The sequence below is a fragment of the Nyctereutes procyonoides genome, unplaced genomic scaffold (assembly GCF_905146905.1).
Source record: "Nyctereutes procyonoides isolate TBG_1078 unplaced genomic scaffold, NYPRO_anot_genome, whole genome shotgun sequence".
NCBI lineage: Eukaryota > Metazoa > Chordata > Mammalia > Carnivora > Canidae > Nyctereutes > Nyctereutes procyonoides.
In genome coordinates, this window is record NW_026575131.1 from 41,613,498 (window position 1) to 41,641,408 (window position 27,911).

General features: G+C 50.7%; 1 protein-coding gene across 2 annotated transcripts; it reads right to left on the reverse strand.

The window, feature by feature from the left end:
• Nucleotides 1-6: 6 nt before the first annotated feature.
• Nucleotides 7-26,744, reverse strand: PTPN23 (protein tyrosine phosphatase non-receptor type 23). 2 transcript variants are annotated; one of them, XM_055343767.1, is made up of 25 exons: nucleotides 25,121-26,744; nucleotides 17,776-17,850; nucleotides 8,749-8,876; nucleotides 8,405-8,481; nucleotides 7,687-7,736; nucleotides 7,392-7,523; nucleotides 7,049-7,129; nucleotides 6,816-6,947; nucleotides 6,681-6,728; nucleotides 6,220-6,276; nucleotides 6,064-6,122; nucleotides 5,846-5,925; nucleotides 5,615-5,729; nucleotides 5,456-5,521; nucleotides 4,933-5,078; nucleotides 4,356-4,667; nucleotides 4,115-4,269; nucleotides 3,865-4,016; nucleotides 3,598-3,777; nucleotides 1,733-3,500; nucleotides 1,457-1,641; nucleotides 1,263-1,367; nucleotides 1,046-1,184; nucleotides 817-930; nucleotides 7-731 (listed from the first exon to the last, which is right to left on the reverse strand). In XM_055343767.1, exons 1-25 carry the CDS (start codon nucleotides 25,202-25,204, stop codon nucleotides 252-254), a joined length of 4,920 nt encoding a protein of 1,639 aa, XP_055199742.1. In that variant the 5' UTR covers nucleotides 25,205-26,744; the 3' UTR covers nucleotides 7-251. The 2 variants fall into 2 exon arrangements, with proteins under 2 accessions (XP_055199742.1, XP_055199743.1); XM_055343768.1 differs by lacking the exon at nucleotides 25,121-26,744 and adding an exon at nucleotides 16,703-16,797 and having other exon boundaries at nucleotides 17,776-17,825.
• Between the last annotated feature and the right edge of the window lie 1,167 nt (nucleotides 26,745-27,911).

A 27,911-nucleotide genomic window follows, 5' to 3' on the forward strand; every position in this document is an offset into this window, starting at 1 on the left:
ACTGGCCACAGAACAGGTTGATTACTTTTAATAGCAAAGAGCTGAAAAATGTCAGGTCCCACAAAGGAGAACCTGACCCAAGGCCCGCAAGGCATCTCCACCCCACAGGGGTGCGGGCTGGGCCAGGCAGGGCTGAAGGCAGCAGGAATGGGAGTAAGAGACCAGGCCCGCTGGAGAGGCCCTCCTAGGGTGGGCAGACCAGCGGGGGAGATGATGTAGTGTAAGGACCGGACCGGGCAGGCAAAGCCTCTTCAGGTCTTGTTGAGCGTCCAGAGCGGATCCAGAAGGCTGAGAGGGTCATCAGTGGGCCGGGCAGCCCGTAGGCCCTGCCCATTATGGGCCTGCAGAAAGTTCTGCTTACTCATGCGCTGCTTCCCTCGCAAGGAGCTGTCCAGAGAGAAGGCCTCGGGAGTTAGGGAGGCCAACAGCTCCAAGGAGGAGGAGGGGGGCCCCACGCTGGGGGCCTCAGGTACTGGCTGTTCCTCCTCAGGCTGGGGGGCTTCGGGCAGAGGTGAAGGGAGAGGGGGTGGGGAGGAGGATGGGAGCTGGGCAGACTCTGGGAGGCTGGCTGGTGGCAAGCCTGGGGGCTCTACAGGGCCTGGGAGGCTGGTAGCCGGGGAATCCAGGCCCCCGGGAGGCCGGATGCTGAGCTTGGCGATGGTGGCCTGGATGGAGCTAATGGGCACATCCCCGCCGAGGACCAGGTCCTGGGAGTCCTGAGGAAGGTGATTCTGGGAAGACAGAAATGGGTGTACATGAGTCCACCAGGCTGTGGCTGTGCCCCCTTGCCCCCCACAAGCCCCAAGGGCTCCCTACCTTCTGACTGACGCTTGTGCCAGCTGACGATCTGCCTGGAGGGGGCATGCCATGGCGCTGCAAGACCTGCTCCACGTGTCTCACCACCGCCTCGTGGCAGAACCGCAAGTGCAGCTGGAGAGGGCCCTCGGTTTGGTCAACAGCACAGGGCCTCCTTGCCCTAGGGTTGAGGGTATCCCCCTGCACCCCGCCCCCAGCCCCAGCCCCACCCCTCCAGCCCGCCCCTCACTTTCTCCTGCAGCATGTGCTTCCTCTGCTGCCGCATGCGCCGCACCAGCCGAGGCAGCTCAGGGATCCCGTTCCCGGCCTCCACCTCCTGCACCGCCGCATAGAGCAGTGCAAAGGCTCCCGTGCGGCCCACCCCAGAGCTGTGGTGGGAAGGCGGGTGTCAGCTGGGCCCAGGGTCCCCCCTCAGACACCCCCTCACCCACCAGCCTGGGGCCCACCTGCAGTGCACGACGACTGGTGTGTGCAGGGGCCGCTGATGCAGGCAGTGTGCATGCACCTCCTGGATGAAGCGCAGCAGGTTGCCAGGGCTGTCCGGCAGGCCCCTGCAGGGTGCAGGCCAGAGGGCCGTGAGCAGGGCCAGACAGATACCCTTACCCACCACCCCCACACACACCGGGGGCAGCAGACGCACAACTCAGGCCAGGTGGGGAAGTGGAGGTGCACAAGTGAGCGCTTGAGGCTCTGGTCCCGAAACTGCAGGCTCAGCACCCGCTCCACATGGGTCTCGGTGGCACGGACGCTGCTCAGTGCCACACTCAGGGCACCGTGTACCATGGGCTGTCCCCGCTCAGCAGGGAAGTAACGTGCCACCTTTTGCTAAGGGACAAACAAGGTGGTGAGGTCTGCTCTTCTTCTGGGTCCCCCTCCTGGGCACCCCCTCCCCTGCCCTCCTTGCCCACCCCCTCACCTTCTCCATCTCAGCCTCCGACACCAGCATGACAATGACGGACACCTTCTGTTCATGCACCATGAGCCAGAAGTCGGCAGCAGTACCGGGCAGCGGGGCCTGGGTGGCCACCAAGGGCGGGCAGTAGGGCGAGAGCCCCTCCACGCGGCTGGCATTGATGTAGTCGTCCTTGCCCGAGCGCAGCACCACACGGTTACTGTCGTAGGGCATGACGTCCTGGTGCCGGTTCTTGAGCGAGTAGCAGCGGGCGATAGCGATGGAGCGACCACGGGCGTCATGTTCCTGTGCGTCCTGCAGCTCCCGCCACATGGCGTCCAGTGCCCCAGTGTCCCCCAGCTGGCCTCGAAAGGCCTCCAGCTCCCGCTGCAACTGCTGCAGCCTCTCGGGGCGCTCGTAGGGGTCCCTCTCAATCAGCCGCAGGGCCTGTGGCCGGCGGCCCTCGGCCGCATCCACCTTTGTGGGCTGCAGCAGGGGCTGCCCACCCCCAGGAGGCTGTGTGCCCCCGTGCTGACTCTCCGGGCTGGAGGATAGCAGGTCTGCAGCTGCAGGGCCCCGGCGCACACATGGGGGCGGCTCTGCTGCAGGGGCCCGAGGTGGCACTGGGCCGGGCCCTGGTGACGGGGCAGGTGAAGGCACTGGGTGGGGGGTAGGGGCAGGTTGGCCAGCAGGTGAAGGACCTCTAATGGAGAGCGGGGTAGCCTGAGGGCCCAGGGGTCTAGGGGCCGGGGCAGGACCATACGCCAGGGTGGGATGGGGAGACGGAGGTGGCCCGGGGCTAGGGAAGGGCAGAGCCCCCGAGTGGGGGGGCAGAGGGTCCTGAGAGGGGCCTGGGTAGAGAGGGGTGTGCAGAGGCGGTGTGGGCTGTCCCAGGACACTAGGCTGAGGAGCAAAAGGGTAGGGGGGTTGTGGGGGCACCCGCCCCTGAGCCTGGGGTGGGAAGAGGTTCGGATGCTGGAGCGGAAGGGGCTGCTGGGGGGGCTGGGGTGTGAATGCCACTCCTGTGGGATGGGGCTGGGGCCCAACCCTGGGGGCCGGAAAAGCTGGGGGAATCCCAGGAGCAAAGTGGTGCTGGGCAGGGGGAGCTGTGAGAGGCGGCTTGGCCCCCATAGGGTAGGTGTAGGGTGTGGGCAGCAGCTGCGGCTGTGGTGGGGGCACTGGGAAGCAGGGCTGGGGTGGAGCGGGGCTGGGGTTTGGCCGTGGAGCAGTGTGGCTGGAGATGGGGGCCTGGACACTATCCACAGTGGTAGTGGCTGGCCGAACCCCCAGGGCCATCTCGGGGCCTGAGAACTGGGGAGGAGGGGCAGAGGGCAGACCTGCAACTGGCGGGGGTGGTCCTACCCCCCCATAGGGACTGCTTACCACACCGTGCTGTGGGGACGACCGGGGCACAAGGCCCAACTCTGGAGTGTAGGCAGAGGCAGGGTAGAGAGCAGGACCAGGGGCCAGGACCACAGCAGGGGGGCCTGGGGCCTGGGGGGGCCTGGGCTGCAAGCCCTGGGTGGGGCCTGAGTAGGCACCTGGAGGTAAGGGGCCTGAAAGATAGTGGGGTCCTGGGCCCACAGAGCTGGGGAAGGGGCTAGGAGGAAAACGGAGGACGGCAGCAGCAGCCAAGTAGGCATCAGGTGGCCGGGGAGCAGCCACCATTTCAGGGGGCAGGCTGCGCAGCTCCTCAGGCAGGTCTCCTGTCTCCAGCACCTCGCCCTCCTCCCTCCGGGGCAGCAGTGGCTTTGGGGCTGTGGGCCGAGGGGGTGGCTTCTTCTTCAGCTCCCTACAGAACAAACAAGCCAGGAAGGAGCAGAGAGTGGAGCCGGGCCCCCACTAGCCGAGCTGGGGCTGGGCTGCAGCTGCCCCAAGGCCACACCCACCTGTCCAGGAGCTGCTGGCGGGCAGCCTCGCGGGCCTGGCAGGTGGACTGGGCCCGTTCCAGGAGAGCAGCCACCTTGCTCTCCAGGTCCGCATAGAAGTCCTTGCCCTCCTGCGACTTCTTCATCAGATCCTCATAGGCTTCGTAGGAGGCCACCAGGGTCTGGAGTGTGGAGTTCCACCTGGCAGGCAGAAGGGCCAGCGGAGGTGAGTGGCCGGGCTGAGCTCCAGGTGGGAGTCTGGGCTGGAGCACAGGGCCAGACACTGACTTTTGGTCCAGTTCACTGAGCACCCGCCGCACAGCTGCATACTGCACGTTGGCCTCCGTCAGCGCCCTCAGGACATTGTCCTGGGCCGCCAGGTTCTGCTCCAGGTATACCCTCAGCTGGTCGTACTTCTTCAGCTGCTCCTCAAACAGCTTCTGGGGGGGGGGGGGGGAGTGGAGAGCAGACACTCAGGGCTTCACTACTTCGGTGTGGAGCCCAGAGTCAGAGACTGTCCCTGGCCCACCAACCCCACCTTCATCTCTGAGTGATCCGTAGTAACCAGGGAGGCCGTGATATCATCCTTCTGGATCAGCTCACGCAGCTGCTGCTCCAGGGACACACGCTGGTCCCGCATCTCCTGCACCTTGGCCAGGATGCGCTTCAGGTTCTGCAGCACAGCCTTGTCCTCTAGGTGCAGCAGAGGTGGGTGAGACCCGAGGCCACAGCTCCACATCCCTTCTCAGGGGCATGGGATGGGGGGGGGGGTGGCTCACCAGGGGTGAGGGTTGGCGTGGGCAGAGCAGCCCGGACCTGGTCCAGTGGCCCGCTGAGCAGGCGCAGATTGCCGACGTGCAGATTCATGGCACGGTGCAGCTCGCTATTGGTGAATGAGGCCTTCTCATGGACCTCCATGTACTTAGCCCAGTCGCGCCTCACCTCAGCCAGCTCTGCCTTGGAGCCTGCCAGGCTGGCCCCAGCCTGCCCCAAGGCCTCCTGGAACTTCTGCTCAAGCAGCTCGTCCTCCTCTAGCAGCTCCCGGATGTCCTTCAGGGAGGCCTCCACATCCGTGAACACACCTGACAGCACTGGAGAGTGTTTGTGAAAGGGGAACAGCTCCTGAGGCAGGCACACCAGGCACCCAACTTGCGCCCTTCCCCAGGGAGACAGAACCACCCCCATGGTCAAGGGCTTGTGTGTGGCCCCAGACTTGCCGAGCAGAACAGATGCAGGGTGCAGGGATCTACAAAGGCATGAGGGCGGGTGCTGGCACCTCCTCTGTCCTTAGGAACAGGGTCCATGGAGAAGGCCACCATAGAGGACTCCACTCACTTGCTTCTCCCCCTTGCTCACCCTGCATGGACTGGACAAGGTTCCTGACGGTGTCTGGCCGGACACTGAGAGCTGCACACTTCTCCATAAGCTGGGGTGGGATGTGGCTGTATGCATCAAGGTTGTCCACAGTCTCAGGGTCCAACTGCATTGAATCCATGAACTGACTGCAGGGGGGTTAGAACCAGGTGGGCACCGACCCAACTCCTCCCTCCCTCACCACTGAAACTAAGTCTGAGGTCCTAGCAGAGGCAGATCAGCCTCTTGACCTCCGCCAAAAGAGTCTGGCCTGGCCCCACAGAGTGTTCTGTGTAGCAGCCCAGGGCACTGCTAAAAACAACAGGCCACGGGAACATCGCCCTCCCACGCCAAGTGACTGCCCCCTATAAATCTAGCACCCAAGACCATGAGCCAGAAGGGCTGAGCTAGGAAACCTGGTACAAGAAGACATTCGCTATTCCTCTCCCTGTGCAAGCAGCACTGGGGACCCCGCAGAAGTCTGCTGTGTACCTCCCACGCCTCCCACCTCCAGCCCTGAACTCACTCCAGGACCTCATTCTTGTCCTCAATCTTGGCCATCATCTCCCGAAGCAGCTTGGCCTTCTCCTCACTGCCAAAGTGACAAAGCAGTTGCTGGAAGCCTGAGTCTTGAGACATCCCAACCCCATCTGTGCTAAGACCAGAGCTAGCCATTCCCACCCACCTGTACAGTGATGAGGCTTCATGAGCAGCCATGGGTACCAGTTTGGCAAAGATGTCAGGGCCCGTAACAGCTGGGTCTGTGGGGTTCACTGGTAAGGGCTTCACCAAGGGCGCACCTGGGAGGGAGAGTAACAACTGTAGAAACCAGGCCCACACAAGCCTCGGGTATGCCTCTGTTCTATACTCCCATCTTCACCCCTTCCCAATCCTCAGCCCCCCCTCAGCTCCAGACCTTTTACAGGCTGAAGGGTGTCCAGTGCTGGGACAGCCTCATGGTAGATGAAGTCATTGTCCTTTTTGGCAGAATTGTACCTGGGGTCAGAAAGGGAAGTGGAAAGTCCAGCAATCAGGCCACTGCTCTCAGGTAGTGGCTTCCTTCCAACAATGCAGAGGGCCAAGACCCTTCCCAACAGGAAGGAAACAAGGCCATCCCCAGCCCCACAGACTCACTTGCCCCCAATGACATCCATTGCAAAGCGCAATGCATCTTGCACAGTGTCAGGCTGGCCCTGTAGGACAGAGATGGGAGGGGACTCAACACCAATCAAAGCCAGAGTGAGGACAACCCTCACTCTGAAGACCCACCAGACTCTTCTTCAGCTTTACCTTGGCCAACTTGATGGCTTCATTGAGCTTGTCCAGGGCACTCTGGAAGTACGCGACCTGTGGGGAGCAACAAGCAGAGCCTGGTCCATCCTTCCCTCCTTATGCCACCCCATTAAGCCCTGGCTGGCTATGAGGTGACCCACTAGACCAGAAGCTGAGGAAGGAGCCAGGCACCAGCCCAGCCAAGAGCACAAAGACCACTCCACCTTACAGCTACGCCTCCCACCAGGAGTCCCCACTGGCGGGGAGCCTGTTATAGCTCTGCAGTCCCCTAGGGATGAGGGTAAAGCAGATGGAACAACACAAAAGAAAACACCAGGCCTGCAGTCAGGGGGTGGCCAAGCATGTGGGGGTGAGGGATGGTGAGGAGAGCCTCCTCTATGCTATAGAGAAGGGACCCCTCTAGCACCTCGTGAAAAGGCTGGAATCAGTCGAATCCTTCCCTGCCACGGCTCACTTACCCGCTCACCGAACTTCTGCTGCTCCTCAGCTTGCTTTCCCATGTGCAGCTGGCAAGAAAGAAGAGAGGCCACTACTTATTCCCCAAGCTGTGGACACCCCAGCCCACCCCACCCCAGCGGTCACAGTGCTCGCACATGAGCCACAGCTGCAAAGTAGTAGATCTTCATCTGGACAAGCTTCTTCCAGTCCTTCTGGATCCGGCCCAGCAGTGAGGCGGTGTCGGGGTTCTCCAAGGCCCGGCATGCTTCCTTGTAGTAATCCACCACCTGGGAACCAGGAGGGGGTCAGGAGTGGGGATCAGGAGTAAACTAAAGGCCTATTCTCACAGTCCCTTGGGGGCCATGCCACCATCTACCCCTGTCCCTACCTGTGCACTGATGCGGGCCACCAGAAAGCTCTTCCTGTTGTCCAACATTGACTTCTCCAGAAGGCACTCCTGAGCCTGGCCCTGGGTGGACAAATGCAGGTGCAGTCATTCATTCACCCAGAGATCTTACCCTCCCCATCGGAACCAATGAGAGATACCCTGCCCTGTCCTCTCTCCTCTAGCCTTCCTACTCCAAGAAACACTGCCCTACTCTGATCCACCTGGGGCTTAAAAATTCAAAGCCAAGGCCCCACTGTTATGTGCACGGGGCCTGGTCCAGACTCCAGTGCCAGCTGCCCCCTCCCCTGCAGTGAACTGGGCCCCAACAAGGGCACTGCCTCACCAGCATGAGGTTGACATTGAGAGTGAGGATCTGGCGGCTCATGTCAACGCTGTAGGCATGAGGGAAGTGCTCACGCAGGTAGGCGAAGGCGCCTGCTGCACACTGGAAGTGAGTACAGGAGACCTTCATGCCCTGGGAGGGGAGAGGAGGAGGATGGCCAGAGGCAGAGCCAGAGAGTTGCCCAGGTCCACTCCCACGGGACAGGATGTAAACTCTGGAGCTCTGGAGATGAAGAACACTCAGCACCTCTCCCTGTTATGTCCTATGTCCCGCCCATTGCCCCACCTCTCCTCACCTCCTCAGACACCCGCTTGTCCATGGCCCCCAACATGGAGTGCAGCGCCCCTGGGAAGTCAGAGGACACAATGTCAGAACTAGCCTGGGGCTGCTCTCAGGTTGCCCCACGCCTTTGTTGAGCATAAGGCAGGAGGGGCAGTGCTGTCACTCGTGATCAGGGAGCTGGTCCAAGGACACCCAGAAGGAAAAACTCACAAGTCCAGCCCAAGCCCCTCTGCCTTGCTCTACACCAGGCAGATGTGGGGGTGGAGGAAGGAAGAACTTCCATACATAGCACCCAGCCTACAGGTCAGTCTTGAAGCCCCAGGGATGCCTATATAGGACTTGGGCTCCCCAGGATTCTCCCTTGAGCCACAATGAGGCTAAGTCATCAGGGTTGATAACAGGGTTAGTTGAGGCCAGCCTTGGTCTCCTGACTGGTGCAGCCCAAAGCCATAAGCGGGGTCAGAGTGTCCGGTCAAATAGAGGCCACCACTCCTGGCCAGAGTACACAGCAACACCACATGGTGGCCAGCCCAGCAGAGCTCCTCCCCAGCATGGTGGCTCCCCTTGGCCCATAAAAGAGGTGCTGGCAGAGCTATGAGGAAGGCAGTGAAGGGGTCAGAACCCAGGGGTCCTCTGCCCATGAACCCACTGCCTTTGTGACCTGCTGAGCTGAGATCCTGGGTTGGCAGGGCTGGGAGATAGGACCATGGGGAAAGTGGGAGGCAGCTCACCAAGGTTGTAGAGAATGCAGGCCTGCTCATACTTGATATCCTCATGGGCCACAGACTTGCCAGAGAAGATCTCAGTCCTGCAGACATGCCACCCACATCATCTTAAGGAAAGGAGCCAGCTAGGGCCTTGAGGCCAGGTGAGGGGACCAGCCACCCCAGTGGAGGTCAGAGGGATACCTAAGGAGACCAACCACACACACCAAGCCACTCCCCATCCTCTGCAGCGAGGAAGAAGGGAGGGGAGGGGAGGGAAGGGAGGGCTTGGGACATCTCCATCACCCAAACACCCTGGGCTGCCCCAGGCACCCTTCAGGCTCCCCCCAGCCCTGCCTGCCAGCTCTCACCAAGTGACAGGAACAGCAGCCTCCTGGCCTGAGCCCATGGGGACCCGACTCTGCAGGTAGTGGAGCTGGCCTAGGTACTTGCGGAGGACACTGCAGCCCTCAAAGTCCCGTGGGACACGGACAGCATTCTGGAGGGTGGATGGGAGAAGCAGGCCTGCCATCACTTGGGGTAGAGTACAGGCAGGTCTGTCTGCCCATAGATCCCCAAGAAAGAAATCTGCATCTGAGCTAGGCAACTGCACACTCCAAGGGATCCAGAGACAGCCCACAGCTATGCCTGCAGCTGTTCAACAACCACCCCACCAGCCAGCCAGGGCTGGCTGAGTCAGTCCCACTTCTCCCGAAGGCAGTTTTATAACATGCATTAAAAATGTTCATGTACTTGATCCTGACCCACAGTTCTGTATCTAAACCATACAGTAAAAGACACCCAGAAAAGCAAATGCTTGGTGAGCATACAAGGATATTTATCACAGTATATTATTAACAGGGTCAAATACTGGATGCCACCAAAATTTCCATTAAACAGGACTGTTTAAATAATGTCAAGACTACCCACAAAAGAAAATACCCTATAGCCACAAGGACCCAAGATGAGAGTACTATGTTTAAATGTTCATGATATATTTATTGAGTCAAAAAAAAAAAAAAAAAGGTAACAGATGAGCAGTATGATTTCATTTATGTGAAATCGTATAGAAACTGATAGCCAACTGGGTACATACACAAGATTCTAGGGTATACACCAAAATGTTAAGTGATTACCACTGGGTAACAGGGTTTAAGTAACTTATCCTATTCTATATACACATGTAGAGACATATATTTCTTTGTATTGCTTATTCTTCATATTAAACACTTTCACCTTTTTCCTATTTTATCATTTAGTATATGTGCTGCCGAAGCGAGCACTTATTTTATCATTTAAATCCAATTAACATACAGTATATTATTAGTTTCAGAGGTAGAGTTCAGCGATTCATCAGTTGCATATAACACCCAGTGCTCATTACATCACGTGCTCCCAACACTCAGTAGTACCCCATCCCCCTTGATCCTCCCCCACTTTTTTAAAGGATTTTTAAAAATTTTTTAAAAAAATATTTTAATTAATTTAAATATTTTATTTATTTATTCATGAGACACACACACACACACACACACACACACACACAGGCAGAGACACAGGCAGAGGGAGAAGCAGGCTCCATGCAGGGAGCCTGACGCGAGACTTGATCCCGGGTCTCCATGATCACGCCCTGGGCTGAAGGCAGCGCTAAACCGCTGAGCCACCTGGGCTGCCCCCACTTTCACTTTTTATTAAAAACAATAAAGCTCTTCCCATTTTGGGGAAATAAATCAAAGCAGATGAACCCCGTGCTCAAACAAACAGAAAAGCAGACAACCTACTCTCCAAGAAGCACAAAACAAAGGGACAGGCTAGCAGCACTGTGAACACTCTCCCCCACCTGCTGGAGAGAACCAGAGTATCCCCCCACACACACTCCCAGAAGACTTTAGCAGCCAGGGGGCCCAGCAGAGAGCTGGCCAGCACTGGCTAGAAGAAACCCTTCTTGGAGGATACCACCCTCCAGAGCTGGGCTCCAAGGCCCTGCCAGGGATGCTCTCAGAAGAACAGGGCAGGACTAGCCAGCACCAGTTGCACTCAACAGCATTCCCTAGGGCCTGTCTCCTCTCTGAACAGGAATGTAAGCTCCCTCAGGAAGCAGCCTCCAGAGGGCCCAGAGCAAAGATGAGGCCCACAGACACGTATACTGCTAAGGTGTGACTTGTCCCTCAAACCAGGACTTCTGGAATCAGAGTCACTACCCCCTCCCCATCTTTCTCTGCCATAATCAGATACCACCTAGAGTTAACATTTTCCTTTAAGCTGAGCCATTTTTCAAAGTGGAGCCACATCCTAAGAAGTCACCTCTTTGCAACAGGGTTGATGTTATAGTTACTTTTTTTTTTTTAATACTAAAGCCTATACAAAAAGATTAAAACAAAAGATTTGTCTTTGTACTTCCTAAAATCATCTTTGGGAAACAATGAAAGCAACCCTCTCTCTAAGCCACACAACTCCACTGGCACTTTTTTTTTTTTTAAGATTTTATTCATTCATTCATTCATGAGAGATATGAGAAAAAGGCAGAGACACAGGAAAAGGAGCAGGCTCCCTGTGGGGAGCCTGATGAGGAACTCTATTCCAGGACACTGGGATCAGGCCCTGAGTCAAAGGCAGATGCTCAACCACTGAGCCACCCAGGCACCCCTCCACTGGCACTTTTAATCCAGCCAGGAACTCCCCTCGTCCAGTCCCACCTGCCCTGTTCTCCAATACCTGCACGTGGAGAAGCTGAAGCGAGCAGGAGGGTCGGTAAGGAAGCTCTGAGACCATGCCACTCCTACCATTCCCAGCAAGCCCCTCACCATGCCTGCCAGCTTTATGCTCTATAAATCAAGAATTTACCTCAGAGTTGCACCTGGAAGGTGTTCTTAGAGACAACTCTTCCAGCCTCTGCTTTACCGATGAGGAAACAGGCCAGATTGTGAGAAGAGCCTACAGCTCCCCAAGATGTATCCAGCTTCCATTTCCAGGGGGCACCTGTGTGGCTCAGTTGGTTAGGCATTGGATTCTTCGTTTCAGCTCAGATCATGATCTCGGGGTTATAGGATTGAGCCCTGCATGAGGCTCCATGCTCAGTGCAGAGGCAGCTTGAGATTCCCCCGTCCTTCCCCCATCTCAAGCTCCCTTTGCCCCTGCCCCCCAATGTGCGCATGCTTTCTCTCTCCCTCTGCCTCACTCCCTGCTAATAAATAAACACATCTTAAAAAAAAAAAAAAAAAGATCTGCAAGGGGACTCATGTGCAGCTTCCTTAATTGCAGCCTTTCACTGTTGAAACTCTTGAGTAAATTTTTCAAAAATAAAATAAGCAAACTGGCACTTGGCCTTGATACCACTGTTTCCACAATGCTGTAGGCAGGAGAACAACTTCTTGCTTGAGAATTGCACCTACATCAAATCTAGATCTGGGGAAGCCTGAGTGGCTTAGCGGTGGATTGTCTGTCTTTGGCTCAGGGCGTGATCCCAGAGTCCCGGGATCAAGTCCCACATCGGGCTCCCTGCATGGAGCCTACTTCTCCCTCTGCCTCTTTCTCTGTGTCTTTCATGAATGAATAAATAAAACCTTTAAAAAAAAAAATCTTCTAGATCTGGTTCCCATACTTGTTGCTCCATAACTGTGTCTCCGATGAACCACCATATGGATGGTTGGGACCACACCACAGGAGGCTGAGGGAGGCATTTAATAAGTCCTATGGAAGCATGAAGGCCTTACCCAAGACTGCCTAATGAAACCACCACTCCAGCATCACGCTTCCTGGATCCCTCATGAAGCCTCTTGTTCACTGGGCATCCTTTTTTTTTCCCCCTAACCCTCAGAATTTGGCTCCTCTGTCCTCTTCCCTGCCACTGGAAGCTTAGCCCACTGCCAGTGGTGCCACACCAGTGCCATTGTGCTCAAAGAATCTTATTTAGAATGTCACATAACAGGCAGCCCGGGTGGCTCAGTGGTTTAGTGCTGCCTCTGGCCCAGGGTGTGATCCCGGAGACCCGGAATTGAATCCCACGTCAGGCTCCCTGCATGAAGCCTGATTCTCCCTCTGTCTGTGTCTCTGCACCTCTCTCTGTCTCTCATGAATAAATAAATAAAATCTTTAAAAAAAAAAAAAAAGAATGTCACATAATGCCACAAGAACTTTGCTTTCTTCACTGTTGATCTACAGTACCTAGACAGTACCTGAAATTAAGAAAACGTTCAACAAATGTTTGCTAATGGAATAAATAAAAAGCGTGACTGGAAGTCCAGTATATAAATAGGACAGATAAAGAGCTCCTCTTAGTTCTCTATTGGGTGATCAAGCTTTGCCCCCAGCAAGAGCTGAGCTGAAATTATTCAGTTTTATGTCATTCTTATTCAAAAACTGGGAAAAATGCTTTCTTCATATTAATTACAGAAACACCATTTGGTTATTGGTCATTGTTTATTGCTAAGGAGCAAGGGTTAAGAAAGGTTAGTAACAATAAAATCTAAGCAAATACTGTAACAATTAAAATAATTTAGTCTATAGTGTTTTGGCAATGTTATTTTAACTTCTCGCTTTTTAAATAAAAATGAAATGTGTAAAATCACAATGACTGCCTGTGGGAATGGCTGTCTTGTTCTTTATATTTCTCTTATTTTCAAAGCTTTTTATAGTTTTTATGATCTGTTAATAATCAGAACACCAAATGAGCAAATGTGCAGACACCCCTGCCCCTATGAGACAGACATGAGCTGCTAAGAGCCACTGCTATGGGCCACTGCACCCCCAAATGCAGAAACAAGCCCTCAGACACGGGGTACAGCAGCCAGCACTGTGCTCAAAGCTGATACCTCAACACCAGAAACAAGTCATTTTCACAATTATTAGCAATGCTCTGGAAATGCCTAATTCCAAGAAAATAAGGAGTACAACCACTAGAAAGAAAGTAAAATCATTATGCGTTTATGCTATGACTCAAGTACTTGGAAAACCCAAGAAAGTGAACTCAAGGGATCCCTGAGTGGCGCAGCGGTTTGGCGCCTGCCTTTGGCCCAGGGTGCGATCCTGGAGACCCGGGATCGAGTCCCACGTCCGGCTCCCGGTGCATGGGGCCTGCTTCTCCCTCTGCCTGTGTCTCTGCCTCTCTCTATCTCTCTGTGTGACTATCATAAATAAATTTTAAAAAAATAATAAAAATAAAAATAAAAATAGAAAGAAAGTGAACTCAAATACTATTAGAAAGAAAACAATTAAAATAAATTGCTCAGGGTGCCTGACTGGGTTAGTCGGATAAGCATGCAACTCTTGATCTCAGAGTTATGAGCTGAAGCCCCATGGTGGATGTAGAGATTAATTAAAAATAAACAACAAAAAACAAAATATATTGCTCAGTTGCTTTTCTCTACTGTAAGAAGTGGAAAATATAAAAGAAGAAGGGGGGAAGAATATTCAATAATAGCAACAACAATCAAAAAAAAAGTGCGGAAATAAACTCAACAAGTTATGTGTAAAACCTACATGAAGAAAACTTTACTGAGGAACCCCGGGGGTAAAAACGAAACAAAATAAAAAGCCCTCGTAAGTTTCCATCAGTGCTCTTGGGTGACCATGTGCATTGTCAATGAGCAGTAATATTCTGAAAGGAATCTTTTTTTTTCTGAGATCTTAAAAGGGGCCTTAAAAAATTTGGTAAACTACATTGTAAATAGATGTACTGCCATCTAGACTTTGTTGTTCCATGTCTAGAGCATGGGCAAAGTAGATTCAGTAGAATTCTTCAGGGATCTCAGATTTTCAGAATGATAAATGAGTACTGGCTATAACTTACAGTCACAAGCTGCACTAGCCCCCAACAAGAGAGTCAGCCTATCCTTTGAAGCTTTGAAGCCAGGCATTGACTTATCCTCTCTAGCTGTGAAAGTTCTAGATGGCATCTTCTTCCAACAGAAGGCTGTTTTGTCTCCACTGAAAATCTGTTGTTTAGTGTAGCCACTTTCATGAATTATCTTCCGGATCTCTCCATCAGCACTTGGTGCTTCACCTTGTACTTTTATGTTACGAAGATGGCTTCTCTTCTTAAACCTCGTAACCTGGGCAGCCTGGGTGGCTCAGCGGTTTAGCACCGCCTTTGGCCCAGGGCCTGATCCTGGAAACCCGGGATTGAGTCCCACGTTGGGCTCCCTGCATAGAGCCTGCTTCTCCCTTGGCCTGTGTCCCTGCCTCTCTCTCTCTCTCTCTCTCTCTGTCTCATGAATAAATAAGTAAAATCTTAAAAAAAAAAAAAAAAAAAAACATAACCCAACTTCTGCTAGCTTGAAATTTTCCTTTTGCAGCTTCCTCAACCTCTCTGGGCCTTCATATAATTGAAGAGAGTAAGGGCCTTGCTCTGGACTAGGTTTTGGCTTAAGGGACTGTTGTAGCTGCTTTGATCTTCTATGCACACCACTCAAACTTTCTCCTCATCAGCCATTGCTGATGTGGTTTTATTATCATTCATGTGCTCACTGGAGTAACACTTTTAATTTCCTTCAAGAACTTTTCCTTTGCAGAGCAGCCTGGGTGGCTCAGCAGTTTAGCGTCACCTTCGGCCCAGAGCGTGATCCTGGAGGCCCGGGATCAAGTCCCACGTCGGGCTCCCTGCATGGAGCCTGCTTCTCCCTCGGCCTGTGTCTCTGCCTCTCTAATGAATAAATAAAATTTAAAAAAAAAAAAAAAAAACAAAACTTCTCCTTTGCATTCACAACCTGACTAACTGGTGCAAGCGGCCTACCTTTCAGCCTACCTTGGCTTTCAACCTGTCTTCCTCACTAAACTTAATCATTTCCAGCTTCTGATTTATTTTTTTTTAAGATTTTATTTATTCATGAGAGACAGAGAGAAAGAGAGAGGCAGAGACACAGGCAGAGGGAAAAGCAGGCTCCATGCAGGGAGCCCGATGTGGGACTCAACCTCAGGACGCCAGGATCACGCCCTGGGCAAAAGGCAGACACTCATCCACTGAGCCACCCAGGCGTCCCTAGCTTCTGATTTAAGATGAGAATGTGAGACTCTTCCTTTCACTGAAACACTTAGAGGCTGTTGCGAGGTTATTGATTGCCCTAATATCAATACTGTTGTGTCTCAGGAAACAGGGAAACCCAAGGAGAGAGAAAAGGGAACAGTGGATTGATTGAGCAGTCAGAACACACCGAACATTTACCCATTAAGCTCTTGGTCTTTTTTTTTTTTTTTAAGATTTTATTTATTTATTAATGAGAGACACAGAGAGAGAGAGAGAGAGGCAGAGACACAGGCAGAGGGAGAAGCAGGCTCCATGCAGGGAGTCCGATGTGGGACTCAATCCCGGGTCTCCAGGATCACGCCCTGGGCCGAAGGCGGCGCTAAACCGCTGAGCCACCCAGGCTGCCCCAAGCTCTTGGTCTTTTCTTTTCTTTTTTTTAAGATTTATTTATTTATGATAGAGAGAGAGAGAGAGAGAGAGGCAGAGACACAGGCAGAGGGAGAAGCAGGCTCCATGCCAGGAGCCCCACGCAGGACTTGATGCCGGGACTCCGGGACCGCGCCCTGGGCCAAAGGCAGGCGCCAAACCGCTGAGCCACCCAGGGATCCCCAAGCTCTCGGTCTTATACGGGGTCTGCAGTGCCCCAAAACAATTGCAACAGTAACCTCAAAAATCACTGATCACATATCACCCTCACAAATACAATAATGAAAAAGTTTGTAATATTGTGAGAATTACCAAAATGTGACACAGAGACACAAAGTGAACAAGTACTATCGGGAAAACACACCAACAGATTTGCTCCATGCAAGACAGCCCAATCCTTCAATCTGTAAAAACACAGTATATCTAGAGGCTCCTGACTGGATCAGTTGGTGGAGCATGTGACTCTTGATCTTGACGTTGTGGGTTCAAGCCCCACAGTGGGTGCAGAGATTACTTAAAAAAATCTTCAAGAACGCACACACACAGTATCTGTGAAGTGCAATAAAGCAAAGCGCAATACAAGGTATGCCTATATGACTCTAATAGAAAAATGGACAAAAGATATTGGCAAGCCCTAAAAGAAGATATGTAACAAACACATTAACAATTGTGAAACCGGGATCCCTGGGTGGCGCAGCAGTTTGGCGCCTGCCTTTGGCCCAGGGCGCGATCCTGGAGACCCGGGACCAAATCCCACGTCAGGCTCCCGGTGCATGGAGCCTGCTTCTCCCTCTGCCTATGTTTCTGCCTCTCTCTCTCTCTCTCTCTCTCTCTCTGTGACTATCATAAATAAATTTTAAAAAAAAAAAACCACAATTGTGAAACCTTACTATTAGCCAAATAACTGAAAATTAAAATTAAATACCCTTTTCACCTACCAGATTGCCAGAACTGAAAAGTAACAGCAGGAATAAGCATGTACCATGCTGGAGGTGGAAACGAAAGCAAATGCATCCTGTTCACCCACTAATTCCTACAGAAACAATCCCGTCAATGCCCAAGTATGCACAGACATGAATTATACTTACAATGGTGAAAACTGAAATAACCTAATGTTCAATGAGACCAGATGGATTAAATCACAGTGCAATGTAATGATCACAAGACATGAAAAATACTACTGTTCTATGTTCATTGATAAAGAAACAAATCTACAATGCATTATATGAAAACACATGGGACGACTGGGTGGCTCAGCAGTTGAGCGCCTGCCTTTGGCCTAGGGCGTGATCCTGGAGTCCCAGGATCGAGTTCCACATCCGGCTCCCTGCATGGAGCCTGCTTCTCCCTCTGCCTGTATCTCTACCTCTCTGTCTGTGTCTCTCATGAATAAATAAAATCTATAAATAAATAAAAAATAAATAAATAAAGCGCAGAATACATAAGCTCTACAGGCAGTGTAGGATCCTATTGTGTTTTTATATAGAATGCACAGCTGATACTTGAACAGTGTGGGTTAAAGGGTGCTGACCCCCATGTCAAAAATCTACTATAATTTTTGACTTCCCAAAAACTTAACTACTAATAGCCTACTGTTGACCAGAGCCCCACTGGAAACAGTCAATTAACACACATTTTGTATGTTATATACATTATATATTGTATTCTTATAATAAAGTAAGCTAGAGAAAAGGAAATATTAAAGAAATCATAAAGAAAATACATGCAAAGCCTGTACTACACAAAACCTGCATATAAGCGAACCCACACAGTTCAAATCCCTGTTGTTCAAGGACTGATTATATAAAAATTATAAAATATATACAAAAATGTGAGAAGGATTTTTAAAAAACTGTCCTTTTTTTTTTAAAGCATTTTCAAATTTTTTTACCATTAACTTTGCTGCTCTTAAAGAGGAAAAAACATTAAATTAACAACAGTTTCAGGTGGTTTCTTTACCTCCCTACCAAGCAGTCCTGTTTACAAGTGCATAAAAATACTATCCTCCTACCTGTCTGAGCAACTCCAGCTTCTTCAGTTCCTCATTGTAGGCTTCTGGGTTCTCTCCATAATTTTTTAGGACAAACTAGAAAGAAAAAGAGAAAGAGAAAACAACTTAAACCATGAATACAGAACACTCCCCTGCTCTCACTCCTGCCCTGAGTCCTTGGCAGTCACCAGTCTAGATCCACAATCACGAGCCTATCTCCCGGACCACTATGAACTCTACCTCAAAGATGGAGCAGCGCTAAGATGCCTCTACCTTTGAGCAAAATAGAAAATAATGCTGGGCGACTTTAGGTGAACACTCTGGTCTTCATCATGCTGCAGCCCTCTCTGTGAAGTCCAGGACTCTGGCAGCTCAGGAAGCAGGGGAACTTAGCTGGCTGAAAAGGGATCCTACTGAACATCCCAATAGGCCACAAATTCAAGCCTCCCTCAAGGACTAGACCTTGCTGTGTTCTGGGATTACAACCATAATCCTAATCCAACCACAAACATAGGCAAGAGATACCAAACAAGAGTGGGAGCGCAAAGCCTTCTTTGCCAGCTCTCCAGGCTAGGATATGGCAACACAGAATAAATAATTTACATCTTCCTCACCTTGAAGAAAGGCCTGCAGGTGTGTGTTGGGAATGATCAAGATAGAAGGAAAAGTCAGTGCCCACATCAGATAGGGGACTGGCATGCCTGGCCACAATAGCACTCACCACCTCAGGAGCAGACTCTCTCAAAAATGAGCAAACTCATCAGTCTGGAGGCACAGCCTGCATCAAAAGACCCCTTGTTCACCTAAGGTCAACAGACTAAGGCAGCTGGAACCACCCCTGTTATGGTTCCTATTGGCTGACTTAGCAATCTAGGGGGAGCCAGATATACCCATTCCACAAACACAAAGGGCAGTGATGCCCACCTCTTCTGCTGGTTTTACCTCCTGCAAATCCCGTGTGTCCATGAGCTCTCTTCTCTATCCTGTTGTCACCCCTTTAAATGTGCTCCTTACCTAGAGGCCAGAGTTCTCTTTCTAGCAAACTTCACTGTCACTCCAAACTTCAAAGCCTTCTGAAACACACACACACACCGGGGGAAAAAATAAACCCAAACTTTTCTCAGGTTAGTGAGATGATGAGAAATGAGTTGCAATCTAAAGAGAAAAATTATAATCTGAAAAGGATGTGCAACAATGGCTCTCCAAAGCCTCCAATCTCTCCTATGCACAGAGTTCCTGGCCCTTCACAACCAGCTCCCAATTGCCTTCAAGGACTGTCTTCAAGTGACTCCTGAGGACGCCCAGCCAACAGTCCTGTGGAACTGCTGCTTTCAGGTCTCAATGCTTGCCCACATGTTGTCCCCTCTCCAATATTAACTCAGCTGAGGAACGCCTCGGTGGCTCAGCGATGGAGTGTCAGCCTTCAGCTCAGGGCCTAATCCCGGGGTCCCAGGATCAAGTCCCGCACTGGGTTCCCTACGGGAAACCTGCTTCTCCCTCTGCCTATGTCTCTGCTTCTCTCTGTGTCTCTCATGAATAAATACATAAAATCTTAAAAAATAAAAATAAAAAAGACTCAGCTGAAATGTCAATCCCTTAAACTTTAACTGCTGCTCTCTCTACATTCTAAACATGCCTTCACCAGACTGTGCCTGGCACCGTGGCAGGGTCATGCCAGTGACACCCCTCTAACCCGCACCAAACAATGAGTGCATTGGGAATGGTAGGAGCCTTATCAGATGTGTCAGATGCTCTGCAAATGGTGGCACTTACATGAAATTCAGAGGATGGGTGAACAAACTGAAAATACTAAAAGGAGACACTCAAGAATATTCAAAAGCTGGGACTTCTGCTCAACAGTTAACCCAGTCTCTGAAAAAAATCAATGTCATGGTGGTGGTGGGGTAAACAGGAGACCAGTTTAGATTTTAAAATATTAAAGAAAGAGAACTAAATTCAATATGAGAACCTTGACTGAATCCAAATTTGGGGAAGAAAAAGTCATAAAAAATATTTGGGGGGGGGGGATGCCTGACTGGCTCAGGGGTTGGGTGCCTGCCTTCAGGTCAGGGCATGATCCTGGAGTCCCGGGATCTAGTCCCACATCGGGCTCCCTGTGTGGAGCCTGCTTCTCCCTCTGCCTATGTCTCTGCCTCTCTCTTTCTGTCTCTCATGAATAAACAAATACAATCTTTGGGGGGAAAGAAACTGGGGGGAGGGGCACCTGACTGGCTGTGAGTAGAACATGTGACTCTTGATCTCAGAGTTATAAGTCTGAGCCCCACATTGGGTGTAGAGATGACTTAAAATCTTTAAAAAAATGAAAAAAAAAATCTTTAAAAAATGCTTTGGGGACAATAGGTGAAGTTTTAACATATAACAGAAAATTTTTGTGGATTTTCTTATGTGTGATAATATGGTTACACAGGAGAATGTCCTTAGTCTTATGATGTGCTGAGATGTGTACAACTTACTTTCAAAGGTTCACAAGATACATACACATGCACGTAAGCACATACATAAAGACACAGAGAACACACAAATATGGTGAAATATAATTATCAAAACTAGGTAGAGAGAATTTTATTATTATTTATTAAATTTATTATTCTTTCAACTTTTCTGTACATTGGAAATGTGGAAAACAAATATTTAAGAGTTGCTGAAGAATTAAACGGTACCTGAAAAACACTTTCCCCTATATCCATAGTTCTTAGCCTTTTTCTGAGTCCTTTGAGACTACAAAAGCCATAAAAGAAATCTCCCTAGAAATATTCAACTATGCACAAACCCAAAAATGTGCACACAATTTTAGTTCACAGACACTCTGAAGCCCATTCCTTAGGCAGGTCCATGGAAACACACATAAAACTAAGTCCCACATATAGGACTGTTAATAAATACAATATATACTTTGCTACTGAATTTCAAATGAGATTAATTTTATTAGGACGCCTGAGTGGCTCAGTGGTTGAGCATCTGACTTTGGCTCAGGGTGTGATCCCAGAGTCCCGGGATCAAGTCCCACCCTTGATGTCAACAAGCCTAAAACCAAATTACAGCCCTACCGCACAGAGGAAGAGAACAGACCTTCGTCCCTGCCTAGCCTAATCCCTATTCCACATCTCATCTAAACAATATCAGCAAGGACAACTCATGTTACATCTCCCAGTGGGTGCTAGAACTAGACTAGGTCATTCAACCAACACTTGTAAAGCATTCTCCACATACAGATATTTATTACTTCCCGAGTAAAGGGAAGAATCTGAAGTGAAATGGATACAGGTTTTTGGTGTATAAGACTAAAGTCAGAGAAGAATGAACTAGACAATGCACGTCATTTGTTCCTAAAGTCATCCTGTGTAAAACATAAGTAGGCAGACAGGTTTGGTAACTCTAAATCTGTGATAAGAGAAAAGACAGGTCACCCAACACCAGAGGTAACTGGCAATGTCCCTTGCTCCTCACTGCTGAGGAGGCAGGTCCCCTTTTAGGCCTCCAGTTGTCTCATAATCTTTTCTGTGTATGTTGCAAGTGATTCAAAGGAGTCAGCAGCTATCCTATGAGAAACATGGAAGGGGGGGGAATTCCACAAACCTAAAAACCAGACTCTCCCTACATGTGAATAAGAGGAACAGTAACAAGAGGTAAGAAGAGTGTGCACTCTGTGGTACAGACAAGCTGAGTGCTAAGACCTGTCTGAATCTGGAGTGTTGTTCAATAGCCAGGCAGCTGGGGAGGTATGGTTCAACCAGAGTAATGAACTAGAGGAAAGGAATTCCAGTAAGGACCAGAGCAAGAGCAATGATCAGATGTGGAAGGAAAAGAGGCTGACAGTTCCTAGAGGAGAGGCCTGAGGGAATGAATTAGAAAGAGGCAGGCTGAAGCCAAGTGGTGGCAGGCCTTGAATAGCAGGCAGTTTCTTTGGAGGAACCTGGTGGAAAACTAAGATTTAGAGATCAATCCAGCCGGAGTGGGAGTGGGGGAAAGGCCAAGGAGTCACTCAGATGGCAGGGTGGCTACCACATGATACATCTTCCCTTGAGGATGGGTTACCATGTGGATCATTAAAAGATAAGCTCCCTGAAAGCAACAATTTTTATCATTACACAGAGCCCTGAATTCTCAGGGTTGGCACATACAGTCACTCAATAAACACTTGCTCAAAGAATGAGTCAGAGATGATGTTAACACCTAAGTCCAAGTCAGATTTATGCTCCAGTGCAGTTGATTAGGGGAAGGTGTTTGGCACCAGAAGAGAAAACAACTTCAAATACCAACACTTGTCACCAAATCACTCAATGATGAAAAGTACAAATCAGCCTTCATCAGTTTCCAGTGAGTCAGCAATCTGGGCTCAGGTAAGAAAGTGCAGGGACGGGATGACGGTGGCTTAGCAGTTGAGCACCTGCCTTCAGCTTGGGGCGTGATCCTGGGGTCCCAAGATCGAGTCCCATGTCGGGTTCCCTGCGTGCAGCCTGCTTCTCCCTCTGTGTCTCTCATTAATAAATAAATAAAATCTTTAAAAAAAAAAAAAAAAAGGAAGTGCAGGAACAGCAGCATTTTTACACTAAAAAATTACATGGGCAGCGTTATTCAACCCAAAACATGGCGCTGCAGTTCAAAACCAGCTTGTTCTCCTGGCTCTTATTTTACATTATTTCATAATTGAAGGCATGTCCATCAGCAGCAAAAAACAATACTAATCATTATTAAAGGTCTTTCAACAGCCCAGGCCTTACAATGAAACAAACCCTTTCAGCTATCTGGAAAACTTCAATTCATCCTGCAAAGGCTATTCATCCCACCAAGGCTTCTCTGATGGCCCGTCCTTAGGCTGGTACTTCTGTACCCTACACATATTCTTCCACTGATATAGCCATTTAGTTTTTAAGTTTCCTCTACTAAACTGAACTCCATGAAAGAAAAACAGAATTGTCTGTTATTCATCTGTATTACCAATACAGATGTGTTCAACAGGGTGACCTCAACAGAATCAATTTTTACCCCAGTATCCTAACCTAAATTCTCTCAGCTCCAAATCATTGGTGAAGGTTCCCATGGTTAAGAGAAAGGATAGAAGAGGACAAGGGCAGAGCAAGGGCTCAAGGGCTGGGGAAGAGTCCAGGTCAGGAAGAGTTCCCAGGTTGCAGTGGCTTCTGCAGTCTCCTGTAGGAAGAGCTCCAGGGTACCCTGAGGGAGTTGGCCATTTGCAAGCCCAGCCTACCCACGGGTTGTTAGTCCTTTTCAATGGGTTCATGCAAATACATGTCACAACCACAGCGGTATCTTCCCCAATCCCCAGGAGGAAACACAGAAAAAGAGCTGAAGTCTAGGAAATGAATAGTTTCTTCAGCATTTAATACCACCTCAGGCTAAACAGCTAGTGACCAACTACTTTCATGGAGACTCAGGAAGGCTTCCAGGGAAGTCATTACTCACATAAAACCTTGTTGGTTAGATAAGAGTGACCAGAATATCAAAGGCTAAGTTTAAACAAAAATATCTCCTAGGATTTTCTGGGCTGAGATTTTATCCACTGGATTTCCATAAATTTATGGTCACCATGACTAAATTCTCTCTCAAATGTCCTTATTTGAGCAATATTTTCCTGAATGTCAACTGTGTAGAGAGGGCCCCGCTAGGCTTCGAGGAGCAGGGAGATGCCTCTCAGGTCACTTAAAATTGAATAGGAGAGTTAAAACATAGCACACAATACTAACACCAGGAGAAGAATGGAAAAAAGGATTCAGAGAAGGGGAAGTTTAACCCAAATCAAAGAATTAAGAGAACACTTTTGGAAGAGAAAGAACTTAAACTGGACCTTGAAAGATGGAGAGAATCAACCTAAGAGATTAAAGAAGGGCCCCATGCCCATCCCACACGACAAAGAATAGGGCACTTCTGGGTGGGAGGAATTCCACAACCAAAGGCACAGAAGAGCAAATATACAGAGAATGTTAAGAGAACAGCAAAAGGCTGACTGTGAACAGAACCTACAACAGAAATACATAGATCAAGGGGATGCCTGGGTGGCTCAGACGGTTGAGGGTCTGCCTTCCACGTGGATCATGATCTCGAGGCCCTGGCATCGAGCCCCTCATTGGGCTCCCTGATCAGGGAGTAGTCTGCTTCTCCCTCTCACTCTGCCCCTCCCCCTGCTTGTGCTCTCTAGATCACCCGGTCTCTCAAATAAATAAATAAAATCTTAAAAAAAAAAAAAACAACACAGATCAAACATACAGTGGGCCTTCAAAAACTACGGAAAGAGCTGTGGTTGGTCGGGGAGAACTCTAAATGGGTTAGAGATGAACTAGAAAACAAAGTTTTGTTGTGTTTCAGGAAAACTCATCTAACTGTACTTGAAAGAGCAGATGGCTAGAAGGCCAAAGTCTGGGGAAGAGGTAACAAAACTCTTAAGTTTTAGATGAATCCAATTTCCTGTCTTTCTAAACTACTAAAATCACGAGGATGCCAACCTGTAACGACCTGGTTGTTCCTGTTTACTTCTGCTCTGACCCAATGCTCTTAGGTGGCCCTCCCCAAGGCTGAAGTCTCAGAAGGCACCCGGTGCTCATTCAACACACCTGGCCCCCCTCTCTGTACCAGCCCCACCTGATCTCACCACACAGGTCCCCTGCCTCCATCACCACCAAACCTGCCTGGGTCTCCTCCGTCCAACTGAAGGTCCAAACACGACAGCTAAGGTTTCTCCAGGAGCTACAACGCTGTCTACCCCCTCCTGGCAATTAAGAAAAGCAGTAACTCTCCCAAAAAAATGACAAGGAATTGTATCTTTTGGTCTAAGGGGACTCCCGAATATGGTTCTTCTTAAGGGTCCAGAGAGAACTGCACCAAGTGTCAGAGAGACCCCAATCGCAGAGGTCAGGCACTCCTCTGGCTCCCGCCTTGACACACACACATGCTGAGCCATCCCCGGCGCTCGTCCCAGGCCGGTCCTGGAACGACAGACAGCGCACGCAGGGCACAGTTCAGAGCAGACGGCCAGGGCCGCCCACCTCTCCCCGCGAGGCGGTCCCGGCGTGGAGGAGGGGCGGGGCAGAACCAGGTCCCGAGCGTCACACGGAGGAAGTGCGGTGCCTCGGTGGGAACCGTGGATGGCCCGGAGCAGAAGTCGGGAAGCAGGTTTCGACGGACTGCGGGTGCTAGCCCCGAGCGGGCGAGGAGGGGACAGGAATGTCTGCGGGGGGGGGGGGGAGGGGGCGCGGGCTGAGGAAATCCAGCGGAGGCCCCTCCCGGCCTCACCCGACCCTGCGACCAGGGCCTAGGGAGATGATGGACGCGCAGGGGGCGTCACGCGCTGGCAGACGGCGCTACGCGGGAGAGGTGGGGGGAAAGGACTTACTTTCTTCACGGCCGGCTGGAAGAGGAAGTCTCCGGCCTCCTTCAGGTCCAGCCAGATCATGGGCATGCGGGGCACGGCCTCCATGGCGGCTGGCGCCCGCCGGCCACCCGGCCGCTCCCCTGGCTGCCCCAGCTGCTGCCTCAGCCGCGCGCCCCGCCCCTCCGCGCCGGAAGCCGCTCGTCACGCGGCGATGAAAATTGCACGCAGGGCCTCCTGGGAGATGCAGTCCCCGCCCGCGCAGCCTTGCGGGCTAACCGCAGTGGCCGTTGCGCATGCTCAGTCTCCTCCGCAGGAAGGGCGTGGAGGGCGACTCTCCAGCCCCCGGAGAAAGGGTTTCTGGGAGTGATAGTTTTCCTGCACGTAGCTGCGAAGCCGGCGCGAGCTGGTTTTCCTTTCCCGGCCGGCCGGGGGGACCTGCGGGCCTGCCTTCCGCCTCGCCTCGGCGCTCCTATCTCGTGGGAAGGGCGTTAGAGAACTCACCCAGAAGCTTGAAGTCCCAAGTGGAGCGGAAGGACAGAGAGGGGAGAGGCAGGTGCTCTGATAGAGCTAGCGTGGCAGGTGGGCCGCCCTAGAGAGGTGACTTGGAAACTGAGCCCTGAAGGAGAGACCCCCGGGCTGGGTAGGACATGGGGCTGAGAAGACAGCAAAGGGTTTTTATCCCAAGTGCAGAGCTTTGGGGCAAAGAAGTGAGTGGTTGGAGACTGGAACGCTCGGTTCGGTCTGAAAGGCCGGGGACTCAGACACGGACGTGTCCCCTCGCAGGGAGGGGAGAAGAACGCCTAGATGGGGTGTAAAGCGGAGAAACGCCAGGGGAAGCGAAGAGTTCAGGTCTGTCTTGTGTGAAGCCGGATATGGATGCCTTTGAGCCGTTCAAGAAATGCAAAGGAGAGCCTGGAATGTGGTATGGGGGCTCGCAAGAGCGGATTCACCCACAGCGCAGTTTGGGCCCAGTTTGGCCCCAGACTTTGCAAGACTCAGTCACGGGCCAACCTTCATGGAAAAGAAAATGAGAGCACACCAGTGTTCCTAACTATGTCATTCACAAAAGCCGAAAGGTGGAAACAAAGCAAATGTGTATCATGGATGAATGGATAAACAAGATGTGGCAAATGCATGCCACGGGCTATTATTCACCTGTCAAAATAAAAAATAAAAAAAAGAAGGGAACTCTGACACCTGCTGCAATATCAATGAACTTGAAAATATTATGCTGAGTGAAGTAAACCAGAGCAAAAAGGATAAATATTGGGGTGCCTGGGTGGCTCAGTTGGTTAAGCATGCCTTCAGCTCAGGTCGTGACCCTGGAGTCCTGGAACCCAGTCCCAGGTGGGGCTCCCTGCTCAGCTTCTCCCACTGCCTCTGCTCCCTCCTCACCTTGTGCTCTCCTGCACACGCACTCTCTCAAATCTGTTTTAAAAAAAGGACAAATAGGGGATCCCTGGGTGGCGCAGCGGTTTGGCGCCTGCCTTTGGCCCACGGCGCGATCCTGGAGACCCGGGACCGAATCCCACGTCGGGCTCCTGGTGCATGGAGCCTGCTTCTCCCTCTGCCTGTGTCTCTGCCTCTCTCTCTCTCTGTGTGTGTGACTATCATAAGTAAATAAAAATTAAAAAAAAATAAAAATAAAGGACAAATATTGTATGATTCCACTTATATGAGGTACCTAAGTATAGTTAAATTCATAGAGACTAAAAGTGGAATGGTGGTTACCAGAGCCAGGGGAGGGAGTTAGTGTTTAATGGATATAGAGTTTCAGTATGAAATGATAAAATAGTTCTAGGGATGGATGGTGGTTGCAAAACAACGTAAATGTGCTTAATGTCAAATTGTATGGTTAAAATCCTGAACTTATTTTAGGTTCATTTTACTACAATAGAATTTTTTTTAAGAAAAGGCAAGATCTTACAGTTAATTTTTTTTTTTTAAGAAGAGAAAAATTTACTGATATCTTAAAAGAGCCTGTTTCTGGAGGAGCATCTTGGGGTCACCTGGTCACAGGTGGAGGCCTTGAGGATAAGGCCCATGCCCTGAAAAATCCCAACCACGAGAAAGAGGAGAAAGTTGCCCCAACACAGGTTATAGTAAATGAAATGCAGAAGCAGAAAGCAGCTTATTTAGGGGTTCTCTGATGGTGAGGTAGTGGCCAGCCATCAGGGAAGCATTAGACATGGATACAGCAGCTAGAACCAGAGCAGGCTGGGGGATGGGAGACTAATTATAGCATAACATTGCTGAGCAAAAAAAAAAAAAAAAAAAACATTGCTGAACAAGAAAAAAAGACAAGATTCAGGACATAGGGCTAGGGAAGCAGGCAGACACAGGAAGCAGTTTGGCCACAGGGACATAGACAGCTCATGCCCCAAGCTTAAGACCAGCAAGGGGTCAAAATTAAGCGGTTGTAGGTTAGTATGGGCAGGGACAGTCAGAAAGGGACAGGTCAGGAATAGGAAGTCTCCTAAGACAGAGAACCTCTACATAGAGGCAGGCATTCCAAGTGAGTGGAACTGCAGTGGCAAAAGGGAACTCTGACTAGGCTCCAGGATTCAAAGACATCCTCCCCATTTTACAGAAGCGGAAACTGAGGTCTGGATTGATGACTGGATCCCTCAAGTCTCCCTGCAAGTGAATGGAAGAGTCCACGCTGGGTCAGGGTGTCCTCCCTCTTAGCTAAGCTATTCAACAAATATTACTGGGGCACCTGGGTGGCTCAGTGGTTGAGCATCTGCCTTTGGCTCAGGGCATGATCCCTGGGTCCTGGGATCAAGTGCTGTATTGGGCTCCCTGCAGGGAC